The 27249-nt window shown below is 39.9% G+C and overlaps 1 protein-coding gene across 1 annotated transcript in view; it reads right to left on the bottom strand.

The window, feature by feature from the left end:
* The window catches only part of LOC149814664 (vesicle-fusing ATPase-like), a 113674-nt gene that overhangs the window by 37620 nt on the left and 48805 nt on the right, over window positions 1–27249 (bottom strand). Inside the window, exons 5-9 of the mRNA XM_089989986.1 lie at window positions 24197–24364; window positions 23910–24064; window positions 23428–23536; window positions 19702–19801; window positions 19546–19601 (exon numbers count right to left, since the gene is read on the bottom strand). Of these exons, the coding sequence (XP_089846112.1) occupies window positions 19546–19601; window positions 19702–19801; window positions 23428–23536; window positions 23910–24064; window positions 24197–24364 (588 nt within the window). The remainder of the gene's footprint in view (window positions 1–19545; window positions 19602–19701; window positions 19802–23427; window positions 23537–23909; window positions 24065–24196; window positions 24365–27249) is intronic.

Below are 27249 nucleotides of genomic sequence, written 5' to 3' on the forward strand. Positions count from 1 at the left end.
GCAAAGATCATGTGCTTATACACCTCAACAAAAAGGATTAGCTGAAAGAAAACATAGGCACATATTGAGGCTACTAGAACTCTTTTAAATTCAAAAAATGTTCCAAAACATTTTTGGGTTGAAGCTTGTTTGACTGCTATGTATCTTATTAATAGACTTGCATCATCTAAGCTTCAAAATATTTCTCCTTATAAAAAATTCTTTAAAATCTTTCCTAATTATCTTAGATTAAGACTTTTTAGATGTAAGTGTTTTGTTCCTACTAACAAAAATGATAAACTTTCTCCTAAAGCTATATCATGTATATTATTTAGATATGGGGAAACTCAAAAAGAATTTAGATGTTTTAATTTAGAAAATGACAAACTTTATATCTCAAGGAATATTTATTTTTTGAATAATGAAAGTTTCTTTCAAAATGTGCCTAAGAAGAACTCTGAGTATTCTTTTTTATTTGAGTTATTAACTAAAAGTATTGATGATTCTTTATTTAAGAATGTTAGTAATGAAGAGCCTGGACTCTGAATATTGAATTAGAAGAACCTAGTGTAATTCAATATAGAATGTGTGGAAATAATAGACAACCAAGTGCTCTAGAAAATTATTTCACCTTAGAAACCCAACAACTAGAAGGAGTTAAAATATCATATCACACCCCCAGACCCCTGATAGATTTGTTTCATATGAATATTTTTCTCCATAATATATAGTTTGTCTAGCTAAAATTTTGTCCTATTATGAACCTGCCACATATAATCAAGCAAAGGAATATTCTAAATGGATAATGGCTATAAATGAAGAATTAGGAGCACTTAACAAATCTAAGACTTGGAAAATATCTAATTAGCCTAGGGATAAAAAAATCATAGGTTACAAATGGGTTTATAAAGTTAAAACTAAGAGTGATGAGACCCTATAAAGGAACAATGTCAGGTTAGTTGTCAAGGGTTACACACAACAATTGTAACGACCCCAACTCATCCCCTTTGAAAATGCAGAATTTTTTTTTTTCTAAACAGTGCGGAAAACTTCCCAGAGACCCGGGGTCCTCACAGTTCCAATTCCAACTGGATAGCCATACACCACAAAGAACTTGCAATTAACATCCATAACTAACCATTACCTTTATTCATGAATTAAAAACAGATCTCAAAAATAAAGTGTCTGACTCAAGTAACCACTGATGACAATAAGCAATTGACAAAAACACTAGACTGAAAAACCAAAATAAAGAGCCACTCTGTCCACAAAGAAGACTGTCAAAACTCGTTGTGACTCCCGCGCCCTCACAGTAGCCGTCGACTTCACTGATCACCTGTTCCTGCGAAAAACCAACGAAGTAGGGTGTCAGAATCGAAATCCTGAGCACAGCTACTTCTTAATGAAACAAGTGAGGTAAAGAGTGAAGATGAGATATCATGCAACAATTAATGGAAATACATACAAGACAGTTTATAGCAATTGAGAATCTATTCATGCAACAATCATAATTGCTAAGCACGCAAAGACAGTAAAGCAGTAGCATCTACTAAAATTTCAGCATGCAACAAGAATTTAACATTCAACATCTACCCTCATGTGCTGAGTAAGGAAACCATCAAAGTATGCATGATCTAATGCATAACAGGAAAAATGCATGTCTTTTATGCAATGCATGAATCATTTTATTATCTTCCATTAAGTCTTTTGTTTCCTTATGCATGCCCTATTAAATGCATACAACTTTAAGTTTCTCTTTTCAATTACCGTTGCCCGCGGATACACCAAACGGGTACAAACCCCGAGGTTAAGGTAGGTTCCCAGGGTAGCTTAACACACAATTTATATTTTATTACTGGGTTCCAACTTAGCCCACGAACGAAATCCTTCGAAACATTAGACCTCCACATCTAATGTCGGGGACACAAGGGACACCCCACGCCCACAAGTGCCACTTCCTTGGTACCAAAAACAACAGCTGTGTCAAACACACCACTCCCGGGTAAAGTGGCGGACTCTCCCTAAAACCGTGGCCAAGAGAAGGAACCTCAATATCGGGTTCAGGGGACCAAAATTAAGCACACGGAGTTTTGTATCCTCACAGTCTCCCCAAGACCGGATTTCTAAGATCCCCATTCTCCAGATGGGTGATCCCAGAAAGTATATTACACTGTGCTTTATTATTTCTTTTATTTAAAAATTTAATTTCTTAAGTTTTGCAACATCATATGCAAAAAAGAAAGAATAAAAGCTCGCATCTACCTCGCGAGAGCCATCACAGGACTCCGGCCTGTGGAAACATATACAACAGTGCAATAAAGCTGAAATATTTATGAAGCATGATCTTTGAAATGCATTGAAATGAGTAAGAGAAAATATTCCCACAGCTCAGGTTTACCAAACCCTCGATGATTCATTTTGATCACCGGGACACTAATACAGGGATCACAAATTCAATACCATATTTAATTTCCAAGACATATCAGAATTAAACCATGGATGAATTATCATCTCATTCTAAATATTCAAGTTCAAATAAAGGATGCTTATTAACTTGATAATTTTGATGCAAGACTTTATTAAATAATATCAACGTTATTCTGACCATCCAAGTTCAATTAAAAGATATCTATCAACCTGATAATGCTGATGCAAAACTTCATCAATATCAACTTATTCTAACCGTTCAAATTAAAATAAGAATGCCTAACAGCATGATAAATCTGATGCCAATTCATTTAAACAATATCAATTTGTTCCCACCCATTCAAATTAAAATAAGAATGCCTAACATCATGATAAATCTAAATGTTTTTCCATAAAATTTCATATCGATATATGAAAACACAAAATGAGTCAACAAGGATGGATCAGAAGCTAAGAAAATATTTATATTCATAATGGAAGATTAGGATAGACCACAAAGAGGGTTGACTTGATTTAAGTTGAAAGAGAAACATACACTGTATGTATCACAGATACGTACATGCATCATAGTGATATATTCATGTATTAAAAATACAAATTGAGACTTGTTATTGCTAAAAAAAAAACAGGCATGATTAAACATGATGTGTGTAGAAAAACAAATCAGCCCAGAAGGCTTGTAACTTCAATCTCATCCTTCTCTTACTGTCCATATATTAATCCAACAGCTTAAGCATCCCTTTTTTTTTTTTTTAAGGATGAGAACACCCAGCCCAACCCAGCCGACCCAGTCGGCCGGGTCCACCAGCATGTGCACAGGCCCAGTTTGGACCTGTGTATGCTGTCAAAAAGAACAGCATACCTGCTACAAGAAAACTGATTTTTTTTTTTAAATGTTTTTGTTGCAACTCTGCCCAGCCCAACCGACCTTGATGGCTGGGCTTAACAGCATACACACAGGCCCAGTGTGGGCCTATGTATGCTGTCAGCAAGAACAGCATAAAAGAAATTTTATTTACGCACATTACCTGTTAAAAATATCATGTGTAATTTTTTTTTCTCTTTTTTTTTAAAAGGGGAAGAACACCCAGCCCAGCCGACCCTGTCGGCTGGGTCCAAAAGCATACACACAGGTCCAGTTTGGACCTGTGTAGGCTGTCAAAGGTGACAGCAAACCCCCCCCCCCCCCCCCACAAAAACTGGGTATCTTTTGTTTTTGTGAGAACACACACCTGCCCCAGCCCAGCCGACCTTGTTGGCTGGGCTTAGCAGCATATACACAGGCCCACACTGCTGTCAGCAAACAGCATAACTTACCTTGCACAAACTGAATTTTTTTTTTTTTTTAAAGATACCCAAACCAACCGACTGCATACCTGGGCCCCAAATCTTGCAGGAAAAGTTTTAAATCTGTCTTTTTTCTTCAATACAACCATAGCACAGAAGGTGCAAAAGAGTGACAGTGGAACTATTCTCCAAGATTTTCCATCGACTGCTACATGAAAATCAAACCTCCACCGATGCCCCATTTGAATCAAAAAGAGGTACCCGTACCTTTTTCACGGTGGTTTTCCGGTGGCTGGAGGCTGCTGTCGTGAAGAAGGGAGTGTGGGGCTGCTTGCCGCGACCTTCAATGGCAGCCGGTAGCCCACGCTGCCTGACGATGGTGTTTTTGCCCTCCGGTGTGCGCACACCGAGCGAGAGAGAGATGGGGAAAGATGGGGAAGAGAGCCCGAGTGAAGAGGGCATAACCCTCTCTTCACTCCCCTTTTATCGACCCCAGGCCCCCTCCTTCCTCGCCGAGATGGGAGGGGGAGGTCGGTTACGCCTTGCGTAACACCCCCTTCCCCCCTTTCCTATCCTGTTAGGGCTTATCGGGCAACCCTTATCGGGTTGCCCTTTCTGTTTTAAAAAGGCTATTAGTTGGGGTGGGGCTCGGGTCCGAACCCGGGACCCGCAACCCAGCCCCAAAACGAAATGGGTCCACAAGTGGATCCAAATGGATCCACTGTAGATCCTCGAATTAAATTAAAAATTTTAAATTAGAAAAATTTTCATTTATTTATTATTGCCCTTTAAATCAAGATTTCAAATAATCAATCCTAATTACCCCCCCCCCCCCCTTTATGGGTCCTGGATCCTTAATGTGGATCTAGGCCCAAATTGAAAAAAAATGAAATATTTTAAAATAAGAAATCTCGGGTTTTACAACAATACGAGATAGACTAGAGTTACCGGAAGCGCCTAGCCTAGTGGGAAAGTGTGCTTCCCCGAAGCACTGATTTTTTTTAGAAGCGCACTTCCCCCCTTTTTTCATTTTTTTATATTTTTATTTTTATTTTTTTCGCTTACCCCTCACTTCCTAGGTCGCTTCTGGTTCGCTTCATAGGTGGCTTCCTAGGTCGCTTCCGAGACGATTCTTGATTGCTTTTAAATCGTCTCACGCTTCTTGCTTCCTAAAATTTTGAAAGTGTCACGCTTCCCGCTTCCGCTTCCCGTATCGCTTCTCGCTCCCGCTTTCTCGACTGGTAACCATGGGATAGGCTATGATGAAACATTTGCACCCCTAGCTAAGATGACTTCAGTTAGGATTCTCATAGTAGTTGTTAAAAGTTGGGCTATCTACCAAATAGATGTAAAAATTATTTTTTTAATGGGGATATAAAAGAAGATTATATGGATACCCTTCCTGGATATGAAGCTCCTCCAGGTAAGGCGCTTCAATTGAAAAAGTTTTTTATGGTTTAAAATAGGCACCCAAAGCCTGGTATAATTGTTTTAGCTCTGTTATGCTCAAACTTGGTTTTAGATCTTGCTATACTGATACTGTCATGTTTACTAAGAAATCTGATATAGAGATTGTAATTCTTCTTCTTTATGTTGATGACATGATCATCACGAGTTAAGACAAACAGAGAGTAAAGTATATTAAATGTATTCTTAAAAAATATTTTGAAATGATTGATGTAAAACCCGAGATTTCTTATTTTAAAATATTTCATTTTTTTCAATTTGGGCCTAGATCCACATTAAGGATCCACGACCCATAAAGGGGGGGTAATTAGGATTGATTATTTGAAATCTTGATTTAAAGGGCAATAATAAATAAATGAAAAATTTTCTAATTTAAAATTTTTAATTTAATTCGAGGATCTACAGTGGATCCATTTGGATCCACTTGTGGACCCATTTCGTTTTGGGGCTGGGTTGCGGGTCCCGGGTTCGGACCCGAGCCCCACCCCAACTAATAGCCTTTTTAAAACAGAAAGGGCAACCCGATAAGGGTTGCCCGATAAGCCCTAACAGGATAGGAAAGGGGGGAAGGGGGTGTTACGCAAGGCGTAACCGACCTCCCCCTCCCATCTCGGCGAGGAAGGAGGGGGCCTGGGGTCGATAAAAGGGGAGTGAAGAGAGGGTTATGCCCTCTTCACTCGGGCTCTCTTCCCCATCTTTCCCCATCTCTCTCTCGCTCGGTGTGCGCACACCGGAGGGCAAAAACACCATCGTCAGGCAGCGTGGGCTACCGGCTGCCATTGAAGGTCGCGGCAAGCAGCCCCACACTCCCTTCTTCACGACAGCAGCCTCCAGCCACCGGAAAACCACCGTGAAAAAGGTACGGGTACCTCTTTTTGATTCAAATGGGGCATCGGTGGAGGTTTGATTTTCATGTAGCAGTCGATGGAAAATCTTGGAGAATAGTTCCACTGTCACTCTTTTGCACCTTCTGTGCTATGGTTGTATTGAAGAAAAAAGACAGATTTAAAACTTTTCCTGCATGATTTGGGGCCCAGGTATGCAGTCGGTTGGTTTGGGTATCTTTAAAAAAAAAAAAAAATTCAGTTTGTGCAAGGTAAGTTATGCTGTTTGCTGACAGCATACACAGGCCCACACTGGGCCTGTGTATATGCTGCTAAGCCCAGCCAACAAGGTCGGCTGGGCTGGGGCAGGTGTGTGTTCTCACAAAAACAAAAGATACCCAGTTTTTGTGGGGGGGGGGGGGGGTTTGCTGTCACCTTTGACAGCCTACACAGGTCCAAACTGGACCTGTGTGTATGCTTTTGGACCCAGCCGAGGACCCAGCCGACAGGGTCGGCTGGGCTGGGTGTTCTTCCCCTTTTAAAAAAAAGAGAAAAAAAAATTTCACATGATATTTTTAACAGGTAACGTGCGTAAATAAAATTTCTTTTATGCTGTTCTTGCTGACAGCATACATAGGCCCACACTGGGCCTGTGTGTATGCTGTTAAGCCCAGCCATCAAGGTCGGTTGGGCTGGGCAGAGTTGCAACAAAAACATTTAAAAAAAAAAATCAGTTTTCTTGTAGCAGGTATGCTGTTCTTTTTGACAGCATACACAGGTCCAAACTGGGCCTCTGCACATGCTGGTGGACCCGGCCGACTGGGTCGGCTGGGTTGGGCTGGGTGTTCTCATCCTTAAAAAAAAAAAAGGGATGCTTAAGCTGTTGGATTAATATATGGACAGTAAGAGAAGGATGAGATTGAAGTTACAAGCCTTCTGGGCTGATTTGTTTTTTTTTAGCAATAACAAGTCTCAATTTGTATTTTTAATACATGAATATATCACTATGATGCATGTACGTATCTGTGATACATACAGTGTATGTTTCTCTTTCAACTTAAATCAAGTCAACCCTCTTTGTGGTCTATCCTAATCTTCCATTATGAATATAAATATTTTCTTAGCTTCTGATCCATCCTTGTTGACTCATTTTGTGTTTTCATATATCGATATGAAATTTTATGGAAAAACATTTAGATTTATCATGCTGTTAGGCATTCTTATTTTAATTTGAATGGGTGGGAACAAATTGATATTGTTTAAATGAATTGGCATCAGATTTATCATGCTGTTAGGCATTCTTATTTTAATTTGAACGGTTGGAAAATATTGATATTGTTTAAATGAATTGGCATCAGATTTATCATGCTGTTAGGCATTCTTATTTTAATTTGAATGGTTAGAATAAGTTGATATTGATGAAGTTTTGCATCAGCATTATCAGGTTGATAGATATCTTTTAATTGAACTTGGATGGTCAGAATAACGTTGATATTATTTAATAAAGTCTTGCATCAAAATTATCAAGTTAATAAGCATCCTTTATTTGAACTTGAATATTTAGAATGAGATGATAATTCATCCATGGTTTAATTCTGATATGTCTTGAAAATTAAATATGGTATTGAATTTGTGATCCCTGTATTAGTGTCCCGGTGATCAAAATGAATCATCGAGGGTTTGGTAAACCTGAGCTGTGGGAATATTTTCCCTTACTCATTTCAATGCATTTCAAAGATCATGCTTCATAAATATTTCAGCTTTATTGCACTGTTGTATATGTTTCCACAGGCCGGAGTCCTGTGATGGCTCTCGCGAGGTAGATGCGAGCTTTTATTCTTTCTTTTTGTATATGATGTTGCAAAACTTAAGAAATTAAATTTTTAAATAAAAGAAATAATAAAGCATAGTGTAATATACCTTCTGGGATCACTCATCTGGAGAATGAGGATCTTAGAAATCCGGTCTTGGGCAGACTGTGAGGATACAAAACTCCGTGTGCTTAATTTTGGTCCCCTGAACCCGATATTGAGGTTCCTTCTCTTGGCCACGGTTTTAGGGAGAGTCCGCCACTTTACCCGGGAGTGGTGTGTTTGACACAACTGTTGTTTTTGGTACCAAGGAAGTGGCACTTGTGGGCGTGGGGTGTCCCTTGTGTCCCCGACATTAGATGTGGAGGTCTAATGTTCCGAAGGATTTCGTTCGTGGGCTAAGTTGGAACCCAGTAATAAAATATAAATTGTGTGTTAAGCTACCCTGGGAATCTACCTTAACCTCGGGGTTTGTACCCGTTTGGTGTATCCGCGGGCAACGGTAATTGAAAAGAGAAACTTAAAGTTGTATGCATTTAATAGGGCATGCATAAGGAAACAAAAGACTTAATGGAAGATAATAAAATGATTCATGCATTGCATAAAAGACATGCATTTTTCCTGTTATGCATTAGATCATGCATACTTTGATGGTTTCCTTACTCAGCACATGAGGGTAGATGTTGAATGTTAAATTCTTGTTGCATGCTGAAATTTTAGTAGATGCTACTGCTTTACTGTCTTTGCGTGCTTAGCAATTATGATTGTTGCATGAATAAATTCTCAATTGCTATAAACTGTCTTGTATGTATTTCCATTAATTGTTGCATGATATCTCATCTTCACTCTTTACCTCACTTGTTTCATTAAGAAGTAGCTGTGCTCAGGATTTCGATTCTGACACCCTACTTCGTTGGTTTTTCGCAGGAACAGGTGATCAGTGAAGTCGACGGCTACTGTGAGGGCGCGGGAGTCACAACGAGTTTTGACAGTCTTCTTTGTGGACAGAGTGGCTCTTTATTTTGGTTTTTCAGTCTAGTGTTCTTGTCAATTGCTTATTGTCATCAGTGGTTACTTGAGTCAGACACTTTATTTTTGAAATCTGTTTTTAATTCATGAATAAAGGTAATGGTTAGTTATGGATGTTAATTGCAAGTTCTTTGTGGTGTATAGCTATCCAGTTGGAATTGGAACTGTGAGGACCCTGGGTCTCTGGGAAGTTTTCCGCACTGTTTAGAAAAAAAAAAATTCCGCATTTTCAAAGGGGATGAGTTGGGGTCGTTACAGGTTTGGTATCAGAGCCACCACAAATACTTGCAATTTTATCGTCTTTTAGTGTTTAATTTTCATAATTGGTATGTGAGCCCTGTCATGAAGCGTCAACAAGTTGTGACTCGTCCTCCAGAGCAGTCTTCTTCACTGGTATGGTTGCCTAATACTTTTACTTAATGTATATAAGTTCTGTGTGATTATGGTAATTATAATTCCATGTTCTTTGGTGTGAAATTTTAAAAGTCTGATGTGATTCGGGAACGAATACTGTTCGTGATCAACCCTAAAGGGGTAGTATTAATAATAGTCTAATTTGAGAAAAAGTGGTGCATTGTAGATGTCGCACTATACCCGTAGAGGCGCTTCGTCTTCTACTGCTGCTCCCACGAACTGGCAGGAGGAAAGAGATTTCATGATGGAGGTCATCCATACCCTGACAGAGACTATGACGGCTCAAGCTGCACAAACGGCCCAAGCGGCACAGGCTGCACAGGCAGCTGCATAGGCAGCGACTCGTGACCCTCCGGTCAATATTGTTCCCAACGCAGGTGGCGTTTCGTTCGAGCGGTTTCTGAAGTTGGACCCGCCTTCCTTTTCAGGAAAGGCAGACCCAGAGGCTGCTGCGAACTGGGTCGAGGAGATTGAGCGGGTGTTTGACGTCTTACTTGTCCCTGAGGAGAGAAAGACACCCTTTGGCACGTACCGCTTAAAGGGCGATGCCATGAACTGGTGGGACACCCTGCGAAGGGTGAAATTTGCTGATTGGGATGAGATTCCTTGGGAGACGTTCAGGGAGGAGTTTCTGGACGCCTACTTTCCCCCTTACGCCGAGGAGCAGATGCAACAAAAGTTCCTCGATCTGACTCAAGGGACCATGAGTCTAGTGGAATACACTACTAAGTTCCGGAGTCTTGAGAAGTATAGCCCAAACCTCTTCAAGAATGAGAAGGCAAGGGCGGCTAGATTCGTGCGTGGACTGAAAGACGGGTTACGGACTCGTGCGCTCGGGGGTCGTCCTTCTACCCTGGCCGAGGCGATCGAGTCGGCCACCGTACTGACCGAGGACTGGGAACGATCCAAAGGTGGTTTTCAGAAGAAGGGTGGCAGCGGAGGAGGTTCTTCAGGCGGGACCAGGAAAAATCCTCCAACAGGAAGGGGAGTGCATAACGGGAAGAAGCAGCGGACCTGGGACGGGCGACAGCAGGGCGCGCAACAGGGTCGACCTCAGCCGCGGAGACAACAGGGGAAGACCCAACCGGCATGTCGCAGATGCGGCAAGAATCATCCATTAGGTTTTTGCCCATCGTTTAAGGGGGTATGCTACCAGTGCCAGCAGCCAGGGCACATTGCCCCCTTCTGTCCGAACAAGCCTGCGGTTCCGGGTGGACAGCCGCAACAACCACAGCAGCAGGGTCAGCGCAAGACCAATGGACGGGTCTACGCAGCGTCAGCAACCTCCCAGGATGATCAGGCTGATCTGATCGAAGGTATATTCTTAGTCGCCGAACACTTTGCACGTGTTATGTTTGATTCGGGTGCAACACACAGCTTTATTTCCTCTTCGTTTGCAAAGTTGCTTGATTTGATTCCATCTAGCCTCGAAAGGGCTCTTGATGTGATGTCACCTATGGGTGCATCCTCTTCCTGCGGGAAGTATTTTCCGTCCGTATGCGTGGTGATAGAAGGCCATGAGTTGTTGGCCGATTTGGTCATTTTGGATATGACATTCTATGATGTCATCTTGGGCATGGATTGGTTGTCCAAGCATAATGCGACCCTCCAGTGTCGGGGCAGGAAGGTAATCTTGGAGCACCCCAAATTGTCTGCATTGTTGTGCCATTCGACGAGACCAACCGATGGGGTGAAAATCGTGTCAGCTTTGAAGGTCTCCAAGTACCACAAGAAGGGTTGCATGGTATTCTTGGCTAGTGTTTCTGCTCAAGACAGTCAGGCGCCGTCCTTGGAGCAGTTAGACGTTGTCCGCGAATTCCCGGATGTTTTTCCCGAGGATTTGTCGGGTTTGCCTCCGCATCGAGAAATTGAGTTCTCGATCGAGCTAGTGCCTGGTACAGCACCAGTTTCTCGCGCTCCGTATCGCATGGCACCTGCTGAGTTAGGGGAATTGAAAAAGCAGTTGCAGGAGCTTCTTGACAAAGGATTTATTAGACCGAGTGTATCCCCTTGGGGTGCCCCGGTCCTCTTTGTTAAGAAGAAGGATGGTTCAATGCGACTTTGTATTGACTACCGCATGTTGAATCAAGTAACGGTGAAGAACAAATACCCTTTGCCTAGGATCGATGATTTGTTTGATCAGTTGAGAAGGGCCAAGGTGTTCTCGAAAATCGATCTTCGTTTAGGATATCATCAGCTGAGGATTAAAACCGAAGATATTCCTAAGACAGCGTTCAGGTCCAGATATGGGCATTATAAATTTCTAGTGATGTCATTTGGACTTACAAATGCCCCTGCGGCATTTATGGATCTGATGAACCGGGTTTTCAAGTTGTGGCTGGATTCTTTTGTCATAGTGTTTATAGATGACATTCTGATATATTCGGAGAGTGTGGAAGATCACCGAGAGCATTTGCGACTCGTGTTGCAGACACTGAGAGAACATCAGCTTTATGCTAAATTCTCAAAGTGTGAGTTTTGGATCGATAGGGTGATGTTTCTTGGTCACGTGATATCCGAGAGAGGTGTAGAGGTTGATCCAGCCAAGGTGGAAGCCGTTTTGTCATGGGAACAACCGAAGACGGTGACAGACATTAGGAGTTTCTTGGGATTGGCGGGTTATTATCGTCGATTCATTCAAGATTTCTCGCGTATAGCGGCTCCGATGACTCGGTTGTTGCAGAAAGGAGTGAAGTTCGAGTGGTCCTCTCGCTGCGAAGACAGTTTCCAAGAGTTAAAGAAGAGGTTGACCACAGCGCCGATTTTGACATTGCCTTCCGGGGCGGGTGGTTTTGTGGTTTATAGTGATGCGTCAGGGACTGGACTGGGTTGTGTTCTTATGCAACATGGAAATGTCATAGCATACGCCTCTCGACAGCTAAAGGTGCATGAGAAGAATTATCCCACACATGACTTGGAGTTAGCGGCAGTAGTTTATGCGTTGAAGATTTGGCGCCACTACCTTTATGGGGAAACGTTTGAGGTCATGTCTGACCACAAGAGCCTCAAATATATCTTCACCCAAAGGGACTTGAATTTGAGGCAACGTAGGTGGTTGGAATTCCTAAAGGATTACGACTTCTCCATCGCTTACCATCCGGGTAAGGCGAATGTGGTGGCTGATGCGCTTAGTAGAAAGGCGTCAATCACAGCAGCTAGCTTAATTGGACGCAGTTGGAATCTGGTCGAGGAGTTCGTACGATGGCAACCTTTTTCTGACGACTCCGAACGCATCCTTTGTGCCGGGATGCAGGCACGACCAGAGATTATAGATCGAATCGAGGAACTCCAATCAGAAGATCCGGACTTTGAAAAGTTGTGCGAAAGTGCTCAGAAGCCAGAAGCGCAGTTTCGCCGGGAGGAGAGCGGAACCATTATGTTCGGGGACCGATGGTGGGTTCCAAAAGCGTTACGGGAAGAGCTGATGAGTGAAGCTCACAGGTCGAAGTATTCTGTTTACCCTGGTTCCACCAAGATGTTCAAAGATCTTCAAAGGACTTATTGGTGGAATGGGATGAAACGGGACATCGTGGAGTTCGTATCTCGGTGTCTTACTTGCCAGCAAGTGAAGATTGAACACCAGAGACCGAGTGGACTTTTGCAGCCTCTTGAGATTCCAGAATGGAAGTGGGATGATATCTCAATGGACTTCATCATAGGGCTGCCTAAGACCCGACGACAACGAGATGCCATATGGGTGATTGTGGATCGGTTGACAAAGAGTGCTCATTTTCTTCCGATCAGGATTAGTCAAAGCTTGGCCGATCTCTACGTAGAGGAGATTGTTAGGCTTCACGGAGTGCCTCGTTCGATAGTGTCCGATCGGGATCTGAGGTTCACATCTCGATTTTGGCGCCAGCTTCAGAAAGCCCTTGGCACTACCTTGAAGTTTAGTACTGCTTTCCATCCGCAGACAGACGGGCAGTCAGAGCGAACGATCCAGACGCTCGAGGACATGTTGAGAGCGTGCGCTTTGGATTGGGCCGGTGATTGGGACAAACATGTGAAGCTTGCAGAGTTTTCTTATAACAATAGCTTTCATGCTAGTATTGGCATGGCCCCGTATGAAGCACTGTATGGCCGACCGTGTAGATCTCTGGTTTGTTGGGATGAGGTTGGAGTAAGAGCAGTAGAGTCTCCAGAAATCGTCCAGCACTATGCGGATCAGGTACGTTTAATTCGACAAAGGTTGATTGCAGCTCAAAGTAGGCAAAAGAGTTATGCTGATCAGCGGCGTAGAGAGCTCAGTTTTGAGGTAGGCGATCACGTGTTTGTTCGAATCTCGCCTACGAAAAGTATCTTCCGGTTTGGAAAGAAAGGCAAGTTGAGTCCTAGGTATGTTGGACCCTTCGAAGTCCTTGGACGTGTCGGAGAGACTGCGTATCGAGTAGCCCTTCCTCCTCAGTTTTCGCAGATTCAGGATGTTTTTCATGTCTCGATGTTGAGAAAGTACGTGCCTAACCCTCACACGTAATTCACTATGAGGCGATCGAGGTACAACCTAACTTAACTACGGACGAGAAGCCGATAGAGATAGTAGAACGCCAGGAAATGGTACTACGCAGTAGGACGATTCCGTTTGTAAAGGTACGTTGGCAGCATCATGGGTTAGATGAATGCACTTGGGAGCCTGAGGCGGATATGCGTCAACACTATCCCCTTTTATTTGGTATGTGCTAATTTCGCGGACGAAATTCTTTTAAGGGGGTAGGGATGTAAAACCCGAGATTTCTTATTTTAAAATATTTCATTTTTTTCAATTTGGGCCTAGATCCACATTAAGGATCCAGGACCCATAAAGGGGGGGTAATTAGGATTGATTATTTGAAATCTTGATTTAAAGGGCAATAATAAATAAATGAAAATTTTTCTAATTTAAAATTTTTAATTTAATTCGAGGATCCACTTGTGGACCCATTTCGTTTTGGGGCTGGGTTGCGGGTCCCGGGTTCGGACCCGAGCCCCACCCCAACTAATAGCCTTTTTAAAACAGAAAGGGCAACCCGATAAGGGTTGCCCGATAAGCCCTAACAGAATAGGAAAGGGGGGAAGGGGGTGTTACCCAAGGCGTAACCGACCTCCCCCTCCCATCTCGGCGAGGAAGGAGGGGGCCTGGGGTCGATAAAAGGGGAGTGAAGAGAGGGTTATGCCCTCTTCACTCGGGCTCTCTCTTCCCATCTTTCCCCATCTCTCTCTCGCTCGGTGTGCGCACGCCGGAGGGCAAAAACACCATCGTCAGGCAGCGTGGGCTACCGGCTGCCAGTGAAGGTCGCGGCAAGCAGCTCCACACTCCCTTCTTCACGACAGTAGCCTCCAGCCACCGGAAAACCACCGTGAAAAAGGTACGGGTACCTCTTTTTGATTCAAAAGGGGCATCGGTGGAGGTTTGATTTTCATGTAGCAGTCGATGGAAAATCTTGGAGAATAGTTCCACTGTCACTCTCTTGCACCTTCTGTGCTATGGTTGTATTGAAGAAAAAAGACAGATTTAAAACTTTTCCTGCATGATTTGGGGCCCAGGTATGCAGTCGGTTGGTTTGGGTATCTTTAAAAAAAAAAAAAAAAGAAATTTCAGTTTGTGCAAGGTAAGTTATGTTGTTTGCTGACAGCATACACAGGCCCACACTGGGCCTGTGTATATGCTGCTAAGCCCAGCCAACAAGGTCGGCTGGGCTGGGGCAGGTGTGTGTTCTCACAAAAACAAAAGATACCCAGTTTTTGTGGGGGGGGGGGGGGGTTTGCTGTCACCTTTGACAGCCTACACAGGTCCAAACTGGACCTGTGTGTATGCTTTTGGACCCAGCCGACAGGGTCGGCTGGGCTGGGTGTTCTTCCCCTTTTAAAAAAAAAAAAAAAAATTACACATGATATTTTTAACAGGTAATGTGCGTAAATAAAATTTCTTTTATGCTGTTCTTGCTGACAGCATACATAGGCCCACACTGGGCCTGTGTGTATGCTGTTAAGCCCAGCCAACAAGGTCGGCTGGGCTGGGCAGAGTTGCAACAAAAACATTTAAAAAAAAAAATCAGTTTTCTTGTAGCAGGTATGTTGTTCTTTTTGACAGCATACACAGGCCCAAACTGGGCCTGTGCACATGCTGGTGGACCCAGCCGACAGGGTCGGCTGGGTTGGGCTGGGTGTTCTCATCCTTAAAAAAAAAAAAAAAGGGATGCTTAAGCTGTTGGATTAATATATGGACAGTAAGAGAAGGATGAGATTGAAGTTACAAGCCTTCTGGGCTGATTTGTTTTTCTACACACATCATGTTTAATCATGCCTGTTTTTTTTTTAGCAATAACAAGTCTCAATTTGTATTTTTAATACATGAATATATCACTATGATGCATGTACGTATCTGTGATACATACAGTGTATGTTTCTCTTTCAACTTAAATCAAGTCAACCCTCTTTGTGGTCTATCCTAATCTTCCATTATGAATATAAATATTTTCTTAGCTTCTGATCCATCCTTGTTGACTCATTTTGTGTTTTCATATATCGATATGAAATTTTATGGAAAAACATTTAGATTTATCATGATGTTAGGCATTCTTATTTTAATTTGAATGGGTGGGAACAAATTGATATTGTTTAAATGAATTGGCATCAGATTTATCATGCTGTTAGGCATTCTTATTTTAATTTGAACGGTTGGAAAATATTGATATTGTTTAAATGAATTGGCATCAGATTTATCATGCTGTTAGGCATTCTTATTTTAATTTGAATGGTTAGAATAAGTTGATATTGATGAAGTTTTGCATCAGCATTATCAGGTTGATAGATATCTTTTAATTGAACTTGGATGGTCAGAATAACGTTGATATTATTTAATAAAGTCTTGCATCAAAATTATCAAGTTAATAAGCATCCTTTATTTGAACTTGAATATTTAGAATGAGATGATAATTCATCCATGGTTTAATTCTGATATGTCTTGGAAATTAAATATGGTATTGAATTTGTGATCCCTGTATTAGTGTCCCGGTGATCAAAATGAATCATCGAGGGTTTGGTAAACCTGAGCTGTGGGAATATTTTCCCTTACTCATTTCAATGCATTTCAAAGATCATGCTTCATAAATATTTCAGCTTTATTGCACTGTTGTATATGTTTCCACAGGCCGGAGTCCTGTGATGGCTCTCGCGAGGTAGATGCGAGCTTTTATTCTTTCTTTTTTGCATATGATGTTGCAAAACTTAAGAAATTAAATTTTTAAATAAAAGAAATAATAAAGCACAGTGTAATATACTTTCTGGGATCACCCATCTGGAGAATGGGGATCTTAGAAATCCGGTCTTGGGGAGACTGTGAGGATACAAAACTCCGTGTGCTTAATTTTGGTCCCCTGAACCCGATATTGAGGTTCCTTCTCCTGGCCACGGTTTTAGGGAGAGTCTGCCACTTTACCCGGGAGTGGTGTGTTTGACAAACTGTTGTTTTTGGTACCAAGGAAGTGGCACTTGTGGGCGTGGGGTGTCCCTTGTGTCCCCGACATTAGATGTGGAGGTCTAATGTTCCGAAGGATTTCGTTCGTGGGCTAAGTTGGAACCCAGTAATAAAATATAAATTGTGTGCTAAGCTACCCTGGGAACCTACCTTAACCTCGGGGTTTGTACCCGTTTGGTGTATCCGCGGGCAACGGTAATTGAAAAGAGAAACTTAAAGTTGTATGCATTTAATAGGGCATGCATAAGGAAACAAAAGACTTAATGGAAGATAATAAAATGATTCATGCATTGCATAAAAGACATGCATTTTTCCTGTTATGCATTAGATCATGCATACTTTGATGGTTTCCTTACTCAGCACATGAGGGTAGATGTTGAATGTTAAATTCTTGTTGCATGCTGAAATTTTAGTAGATGCTACTGCTTTACTGTCTTTGCGTGCTTAGCAATTATGATTGTTGCATGAATAAATTCTCAATTGCTATAAACTGTCTTGTATGTATTTCCATTAATTGTTGCATGATATCTCATCTTCACTCTTTACCTCACTTGTTTCATTAAGAAGTAGTTGTGCTCAGGATTTCGATTCTGACACCCTACTTCGTTGGTTTTTCGCAGGAACAGGTGATCAGTGAAGTCGACGGCTACTGTGAGGGCGCGGGAGTCACAACGAGTTTTGACAGTCTTCTTTGTGGACAGAGTGGCTCTTTATTTTGGTTTTTCAGTCTAGTGTTCTTGTCAATTGCTTATTGTCATCAGTGGTTACTTGAGTCAGACACTTTATTTTTGAAATCTGTTTTTAATTCATGAATAAAGGTAATGGTTAGTTATGGATGTTAATTGCAAGTTCTTTGTGGTGTATGGCTATCCAGTTGGAATTGGAACTGTGAGGACCCCGGGTCTCTGGGAAGTTTTCTGCACTGTTTAGAAAAAAAATTCCGCATTTTCAAAGGGGATGAGTTGGGGTCGTTACAATTGATCTTGGATTTCTTGAATTTTTTCTAAAAATTGAGGTTGTTTATTCTCCTAAGAGGATATTTACTTTCTCAAACCAAGTTTTCTAATGATACTATTGATAGGTCAGGAATTACTAACGAAAAATAGTAGATACATTTGAAGTTATTAATGCCAAAATGAAGATTGATGACGGGAAACCTCTAGATGATCCTACTCTGTACCGCCAAATTATTGGTGCTTTAACTTATTTAACTATTACTAGGCCTGATATTCCGCATGCGGTTCATACTGCTATAGCCAATTTCAATATTCTCCTACCACAGTTCACATGAGTGTTGTAACGAGGATTATTAGATATTTACAAACCTTAACCTCTAGAGGCCTTTTGTTATTTTTTTTTTCTTCTCTTGAGTTGATTGCTTATTTTGACTCAGATTGGAGAGGAGATCCAAATGATTGATGCTCAACAACTGGCTTTTATGTATTTTTAGGTGATTCTCTGGTGTTGTAGAAATGCAAAAAACAACAGAAAGTATCATTATTATCCACTGAAGCTGAGTATCATTGCGAATATTACTTGAAGATATGACAATAAGAGTCCAATATACATAACTGGCAACCATAGATTTCATGAGAGAACCAAACATATATAAATGGATTGTCACTACGTTCGTGAAGAATTCCTGAAAAAAACCATCATTCTACCATATGTCACTTCTGAGTATCAACTGGTGGACTTCTTTACCTAGGCACTTCTGTCACCTCGATTCATTTTCTTCTTGGCAAACTTTCGGCAATCACACCATAAGTTTGAAAGGGGGTGTTAAAATATATTGTATAAGATTATATATATAGTTGATTTTGGTATATGACCAGCGGTATTTTGGTCATTTTGTACATATAATAGGTACTCTCCATTAGGAACAGTTTTGTTTTTTTTTATCTTCTTGTTTTTTATTTTTGTTTAGGGGTTTTATGGTCATTATGATCAGAGTCATTGGGGAGATCCCAACGACTATATTAGGGGCTCCACAATGCCTCTTGTATATAAAAGGGGCTGTTTGTAAGCATTTTGGAATAACATTTTTTATTTCATATTTGTGCTCTTGCTCTCTTTTGTGAGGTTTGTGTTAGCCCTTATTGGTTCTTTTGTATTTGGCCCACAAGTGGCTTTTGTATTTGTGGATGTGCACATTTGTAGCCCCTTTGTGGCATTGTGTTCATGCACTTGTTATTTCATTACACACGCTCCATGACTAAGAAAACCAAAATCAACCGATACAAGAAAAATAGTATGGGAAGAAAAGAAAATGTAAAAATTTATTTGAGACAGAAAAATGCTGGCAAAGAGAAAAGTATAACTATCACAATCATATAAAATAGATCACAAATTTAGATATCAACCTGCACTGTTCAAGAACCATCAACAGAATGACCAAAAAACATTGAATGATCCCTCATTCATTATGAATGTATGTTCTTGCCCCAGTTTCACAATTTTATGAATATGACGACCTTTTACAATAAAGCAATGTCTTAGAGCATGCATGTTGTACAGATAAAACTGCATTCATAACATTCTAACTTCAAGAGAAACAGATATACTCACTAAGGTATTCCCTTCATGTGTAAGATGCCATTCAAGAGGTTCAGTACAGATATCTTCCAATATGAAGTCCTCAGTGTGAGAAAAAATAATAAGTCACCATAAAAGTTTCTTTTAGGGACTATCCTTCTGGATTTTTTAAGAAGAAACCACTCCAACTATCTTACCAGGACAATCTAATTCGGTATATATACCACTTTCAGTTCTTAGTAGTGTGATTTAACATTATTTTTTACTCCATTATCATCTTTACAAGCAATATAAATTAAAATGCATCATTTAGATGTACCTTGCAAATAGCATCAATTTCATCAAAAATAATGACATGCAAGTCACTCTGATCTCCTGTAAAAGAAACAAACCATTAGGCAATAAGTAGTTATTAGATAAATAAAGCAAGCTACAAGGTGTCCATACGAAATGAATGTTCAGACTCAAGCCATACCTCTTGTTCTTTGATCATTTTCTGCATCAGCAAACAGATCCCTAACATTTTTTTCGGTTTCGCCAACATATTTGCTCAGTACTTCAGGCCCATTTACAATCTGAAGTCCAAGAAATCATTAGAAAAAGGACAAACATTTTATCATTACACACAAAAGAAATGTAAAAGAAACATGTTAACAAGCAACAAACTAATATTGTTTGATTCTATGAGAAGTGAATACTTGAAAATCTTCAAAAATCAACAAGATGCAGCCAGTAAAAGCAAGTAAATCTTCAGGAAGGTTCTTCTTAGGAGGCCTGCCTGGCACTCACCCTGACCCCTGTTTGTTTTGTCTTAGACGTCTCCTACACTGCCTTCACAGACTTATTCATGTTGTTCCCCTCATCTCAGTAGCAGAAATTCATGAAATCTGAATTCTGCAATCAGACCTTGTATTTTGTGTTACTTTGTTACACATTCTCTCATTATTGCTATTTGGATCTTTTGATCAATTTAGTCGTGCAAATATGGTATCAAGTGTTGTGACAATGGCTGGAACTCCAATGAGCATTTGAATCTCCTGTGGCTGATGATATTTTTCAGTTCATATACACTCAACTAGTGACACATTTTACTGGATAGGCCACTGCACAGAAGCATACATGTTCGGGTTTTTAGCATGTTCTGTTTTTTCCCATGCGCAGGTAATTGCATGTTCTGAAATCATTATGCTCGGATTATTTCGTGGTTTAGAATAGAAGCATGCACAGAATGTAGGATGGATTAATTAAATCTTTATAAGCTTTGATAGATAAATAACCTGAACACCTCTGTCAACCTGTTAGGTTGTAAGAGCATATGCTGATTCATAAGCATGACAATGTCTACAAGTATATTTGGTTTGTTATAACAGAAGTTGCCCTGGTCATTTCTTTTGCTAATTGTTGTAAAACCTGAACTGTGTGTGCGTTCATGTATAGATGGGCCTTGAAAACAAGACCCTTTGGTGAAGTTCGGTATAACCTGAAATTTGGTTCCATGAAATATCAATTGCTCCTGAAAAGAGAGTTCTAAAAACAATTCTTCCAGTAATAGAGTGGTTTGACATACCCAAAGTTGAGGGTATTTGTCGATTGGTTGTCTTATGATAAAATAAACCGAATGTCTCGCTTTGATCAACACTATTAACAGGTGACAACCATTGAATTGCTAAGTGAAGCTGCATACTCTCTGAAATGTTCAATTGCACATTTAGATGCATATTAAGTTGAAGGTTCAAATGCATTTTCAAACTGCTTATGAAGTTGATGCTCAAAATGCATACTAAGCCGCATATTCAGTTGTGATTTAGCTGCATATTCGCTGGGGATCAAATGCCTATTAAGCTACATATTCTCTTATGTTCAAATGCCTATTAAGCTGCTTATTCTCTATTGTGCAAATGCATGTTAAGTTGCATATTTTTCTGAAGTGCAAATTGCCTAATAAACCACATTTTCTGAAATTATCAAATGCCAACTAAGTTGTATATCTTGTGGAATGTTCAAATGTGAATGTGTTTGGAGAAAAACATATAGTTGTATTACCAAATCTTTAAGATTACACTGTATACTCTCTAAAGGAAACAAACGGGTCTTTGTTTATTTGGCAAGAGTTGTGAGTGCATGTCACACTGTGGTGGGACGCTGCAAGTTTAAAACCTAATGGTATGTTGTGGCAGTTTGCTATTGAAAAAAAAATTATATAATGATGATGAATAATGATCTGGTAATCGAGTCTGACTGGTTTAAAGGTACCGGAGCACTCTGAGTGGGTCTGTACAATTAAATGGATAAAGGTTGATTAACATACCTATTTAAGGTATGAATGATTGGAGATCCACTCCTAATGTGGTATGATTCATTATTTTGGGAAACTCCAGTGTCTTTGAGTATTGGGTTCAAATCAAGGAAAAAGCCTGACATATAGGGAAATACAAATTAATAAGAGAGCAACTCACTCAGATTCGAGCTTACCTTTGAGAGGGTAGGTGGTACAAAACTCCGAGGATATGTGTTTTCTTGCTTCGAGCGACAATGACTCGTTGGTCCCCAGTTCTCGGAGTTAGGGGACCCGGACTACCAAATTTATCCTAGGTGGTACCTCCACGTTCTTCTATAGAAGTTAGGGATGCATCATGTTTGTTTTGGGCCTTTTGGGGTTCTCTCGGTTACTGACTGCTCCCTTAGGATTACAGTTTCAGTTAGAATGTTCGGGTTAATAAAACACCAATACGTAATAAACCCCTGAATTGTTCTCTTCTGTTACGGTTGTCTTGGCTCGCGTGTACCCGCAAGATAATTAAAGAAAAACACTAATTAAAAACATCTTGTGTGCATCAGTTGAACAGAGAGTGAGCATGTTTATACTTTAGCACATTAATAGTTACTTTTAGCATATGGTTATTTAAATTGGCATGACATAAATTTTGTAGAATCTGTGAGATGCTTTAGGATTGTTACTGATTTCACCTGCTAGTTAGATTCTTAGAAATTGTTGTTATAGCGATTTAGTTCATGTTATTTAATTTCGCCTTCGATGCTCAATATCATGTTATTCACACACATTACATACTTGTCACATAATATACTTGTAAAATCACAGTATCTTCCTACTTAGATGGGTTGTAGTCTAATTCTAATTATCTTATTATTTTTCAAGTAAAGAGTAGGGTACAATGAGCGGCTGCGGGATGGGGTGTTGATCGAGATATTGATTTATTGTGTTTCCGGGATATCTCAGATTAAATTTCAATTTATTAGTATTCATGTTATTTGAAACTCTGATGTCATAAATCTATTTGGAATAAAATGAATGTTATTGTTTCGATTACTCATGTAATGTGCATGAATGCTTAACCCAATGAAATGATTGTTTCCGCTATCATAAAAAAAATCTTCAAAATTTGGGTTAGAATTTTGAGGCGTTACAATTTGTCCTGGTGAACTGGAGAACATGTGCTTGTCTTGGTGCACAGCAAAATATGTGTTTACCAAAAGCAATCATTTCTTCACTCAAAAAAGGTAAAAGTAGGAGGAATATAACTTTGCCAAATATTAAAGTTAACCATGCGGACTGATAATGTAGGCCATCAATCCCGGCCTTTTTTACTGCCTATACTGCCCTCTTGATCTTGTATCTTGCTCAAACAGTTTGCAGGGTCTTATATTATTACTCACTGGCAGTGAATTTGTTGCTTCAAAAACATGAATAAAAAAGGGAAAACTTTTAAGAATAGATCCCCACATTGTTGAACTCCAAATGGATCACTCACATGCACTGCCAAAATTGAACCCTACAAACGTTGACCAACAGGAACAGACATTAAGGATCAAACAGCATCATGTCAGGCCAAAATAGATCCGTAACACATGCATCTTTTTGAAAGACCACAGGTAAAAATAATGAATGAATTTAACATTAAGGAAATGCAGAGGAATGGTCTTCAGATGGTCCTCTTCATCTGAAGATGTCAAAGGACTATATCTCAACCACAGAAAGCATTTGGTACAAGCAAAGACTCCAAGCATGGTTAATAATTTCCCCGTATTACAATTTAACCATACACCGGCTTTAGACTAGACAGATATGCAACATTTCACTTCTGACAGCATAAATTAAGAAGCATAGACCACCAAACCATCCAGACTGCCTTTTTTTATTTAAGACGGTGTAGAAGTGAAGCAATTAAATGACAAGAGATACCTTTGGTTCTCTTCCATTCAATATTTTCCCAATCTGACGAGCCATTAGAGTTTTCCCAGTTCCAGGAGGGCCATAGAGCAACATACCCTTAACATGCTTGATGCCCAACCTGCAATATAGAAACAAGCATGTAATGAAAGACCATTTAGATTCTTGAATTTACTGAAGCTTTGTATGTTTTAGAGGAAAAATTCAGGATCCCAAACTTTGGACCTAGTAAAGTGACTAGATCCCAGGTCAAGACACGAGAACCATTTGATACTCTAGCACCAGGTATGTTGATCAAACTGATAAAGATAAACATCACTCAAATCTACCCAATAGCTTGAAATTTTCATGCATAAACCTTTTCATTGACTTGAGAATATCTGGCCTGGGAAGGGTAATAGTACAAAGCTGGATCATTGTTTTCTGAAGCTTGTGTGTGATAAACTGGTCATAAGAGAAATCAAATAGTTGTCAGATTTGAAAAAATAATTTACTTGTTTGTTACATGTGGTGGGAAAACACGAGATGCAAATGCTCTTCGAAATATATCTGTAAATTCAGCACTCAGTCCACCTATTCCAAGCTTCAGAAGATCAAACTCCTTCTGTCTGAATATATTGCTGCTAGCAGCTTCACGCTGATTGACAATCTGCATAAGACAGTCCTTTAACATACTAAATATCATGGTTCAATGATGTTGCTAACTAGCTGATAATTAGAAATGAAAGCTATATAAAAGAGGAAACTGTTAAAGCATATAGTACTCTAAACTTTCAGATACCTTAATTCCTGAGTTTGGAGAAGTTTCGAATACAAAATAGGTCTCTGAAGATAGAATTCCTCTTTCTGTGCCTCCATCTTCCTTGCCTTCCACCACAGCCTGATTGACAGTAAATATATAGTTTGTTCCGCAGTACTCAAAGGACACCCTCTGCCCCATTGTCAACACCTGCATTGGACATAAATGAGAAAGGAAGAAAGAAAAACCTGCATCATGATTCATTTTCAAAGGTTCAGACTAAGGTTGCCAGACTAGGAAGCAAAAACGGGAAACGATACGGGAAGCGGAAGGGAGAAGCGATGTATTTTAAAATATATACGAAGCGGGAAGCGAGGAATAAAAAAAACAATATAAGAATTGGATGGAAATCGAAATGGAACACAAATAAAAACTAAAATAAAAGTGACTATTCTTAAATTTCATGATTTTTTTAGTGTAAGAATTAAATTTTTAACAAAATCTGAAAATGATGACTGCCAATTTAGAGAAAGCACATGGAAGTGGGTGAGAAGCGTGAGAGGAAACACAAAAAACATGAAAAGTAGAGAGAACATATAAGAAGAATAGATGAAACATGTGAAAAGCATAGGAGAAGTGTGGGAGAATCGAGATTCTCATCAAGTTTCGGAAGCGAGTATCACGCTTCCAAAGCGAGTTTCCAGGAAGCACGCTTCCCACCTATCTATGAAGCTTCTGGTAACTCTGGTTCAGACAAGAAACAAGCATAGGAGTGTAAAAGTATCTCCAAACAAGATACTAAGATCAAGACCTTAATATTCTTGATAATAAACCCGGCACACATGCACAATAAAAACACTTTAGAACACTTGTGCACAAAAGCACAACTCACAAAAACTCACAAATGCAAATGTAAAAGTATCTCCAAACAAGATACTAAGATCAAGACCTTAATATTCTTGATAATAAACCCGGCACACATGCACAATAAGAACACTTTAGAACACTTGTGCACAAAAGCACAACTCACAAAAACTCACAAATGCACAACGGCATAAAAATATTGGAATCACTTTATTGAGAACTTGGGCTTTGACTCAAAGCCATAAGAAATACAAGAGGAGGAAGCCCTATTTATAAGGAAGCAAAGGAGCAACATAGGGGGCTCCCAAGAGAGTCGTTGGGAGCCCCCAACGGTCACATATGTGACCGTTGGAGGCTCCCCAACGACTCTTTGGGGAGCCTCCCTATGTGGCGCAAAAACCAAAAGAGTAAAAAGGAAAAAAAAGGAAAAAGTAAAAAGAAAAGGAAAAATAAAAAGCAAAGTTACAAGCATATTCCAAAATGGAATATGCGTAAAACAGGAATTTACAGAAATACCCTTTTGGGTGGATAAGAAAATATATATATTTATATATATAGATATATATATAGATATATATACATATATATATAGTATATGTGTATATGTATCTATATATATATAAATATAAATATATATGAGATTGCAAATATCGATACATAATTTAACACCCCCCCTCAAACTTAGGGCAAGATGACCGAGAGTTTGCCAAGGAGAAAGTTGAATCTTGGGGCACATAAGGCTTTGGTGGAAAAATCTGCCAAGTGATATTTTGAGGTAACATAAGGTAGATCAATGACTCCTTTTAAGTAGGCTTCACGAACATAGTGACAGTCCATTTCAATGTGCTTAGTCCGCTCATGGAAAGTATCATTTTTGGCAATGTATATTGCACTCTTGTTATCACAGCATAGCTTAGTGGGTCCTTCAATAGTGATCCCATGTCTTCAAGCAGCTGATGAATCTATACAATTTCCATGGTAGTAGTTGTCATGGCACGATATTCAGCTTCAGTCGAAGATAGAGAAACTTTTTGTTGCTTCTTACATCTCCATGAGATTAAAGAATCACATAAGAATACACAAAAACCAGTGGTGGAGTGACAGTTATTTGGGCCACCTCCCCAATCAGAGTCAGTATAAGCAATTAATTTTAACTCAGAAAAGGAAGACAGAAAAACTCTCTTATTAAGAGTATGCTTTAGGTATCTTACGACACGTAAGACGGCACTCATGTGAATAAAAGTTGGTGCATGCTGAAACTGACTTGCCGTATGCACTGCATGTGAGATATCTGGTACTCAGATACATCAACGATCCTACAAGTTGTTTGTAGGGAGTAAGATCGGAGAGAAGAACACCATCATCAATCTTCATTTTAGCTCCTACTATAGCAGGAGTTTCACAAACTTTATCATCTGTAATACCTGACCTGTCAATAATCTTAGATGCAAGCTTAGTTTGAGACAAAAAATACCCTCTATGAGAGTATGCTACCTCAATACCCAAAAAATAAGTTAAAAATCCCAAGTCAGGCATTTCAAACTTATCCTTTAAAATTGATTTTATGCTTTTAATCCCTTTAGAATCGCTTCCGGTTATAAGCATGTCATCCACATATAGAAATAAAATAACAATCTATGCATTAGATTTTCTAACAAACAAAGCAGTATCAGTAAAACAGGATGAAAAACCATTTTCAAACATTACGGAGTTAAACCTATCATACCAAGCCTTGGGGGCTTGTTTCAAACCATAAAGTGATTTTCGAAGGCGAAGCACTTTTCCTTTAGGAGACTCCATTCCATGAGGAGCATCCATATACACTTCTTCGTTTAGAACTCCGTTTAACACAGATTCTTAACATTCATTTGATAGATGTTCCACTTGTTGATTGAGGCAACGGTTATAAGACATCGGACGGTGACCATTCGAGCTACCGGGGCAAAGGTCTCTTCATAATCAATCTCATATTCTTGACTATATCCTTTTGCAACTAAACGGGCCTTGTATCTCTTGAGGGACCCATCACTCTTAGTCTTAACCTTGAACACCCATCTACACCCTATTGCTTTCTTATCTTTAGGAAGGTCTTGAAATTCCCATGTCTTTGCTCTCATTAGAGCTTCAAGTTCATTATCCATAGCAACTATCCATTCAGGACATTTTCGTGCTTCCTCGAAGTTTCTAGGTTCTATGTAAGAGTGAATGGCGCTTAGACAGGCTCTATATTT

Source organism: Nuphar pumila, chromosome 15, assembly GCF_984573655.1.
Source record: "Nuphar pumila chromosome 15, dmNupPumi1.hap1.1, whole genome shotgun sequence".
Taxonomy (NCBI): domain Eukaryota; kingdom Viridiplantae; phylum Streptophyta; class Magnoliopsida; order Nymphaeales; family Nymphaeaceae; genus Nuphar; species Nuphar pumila.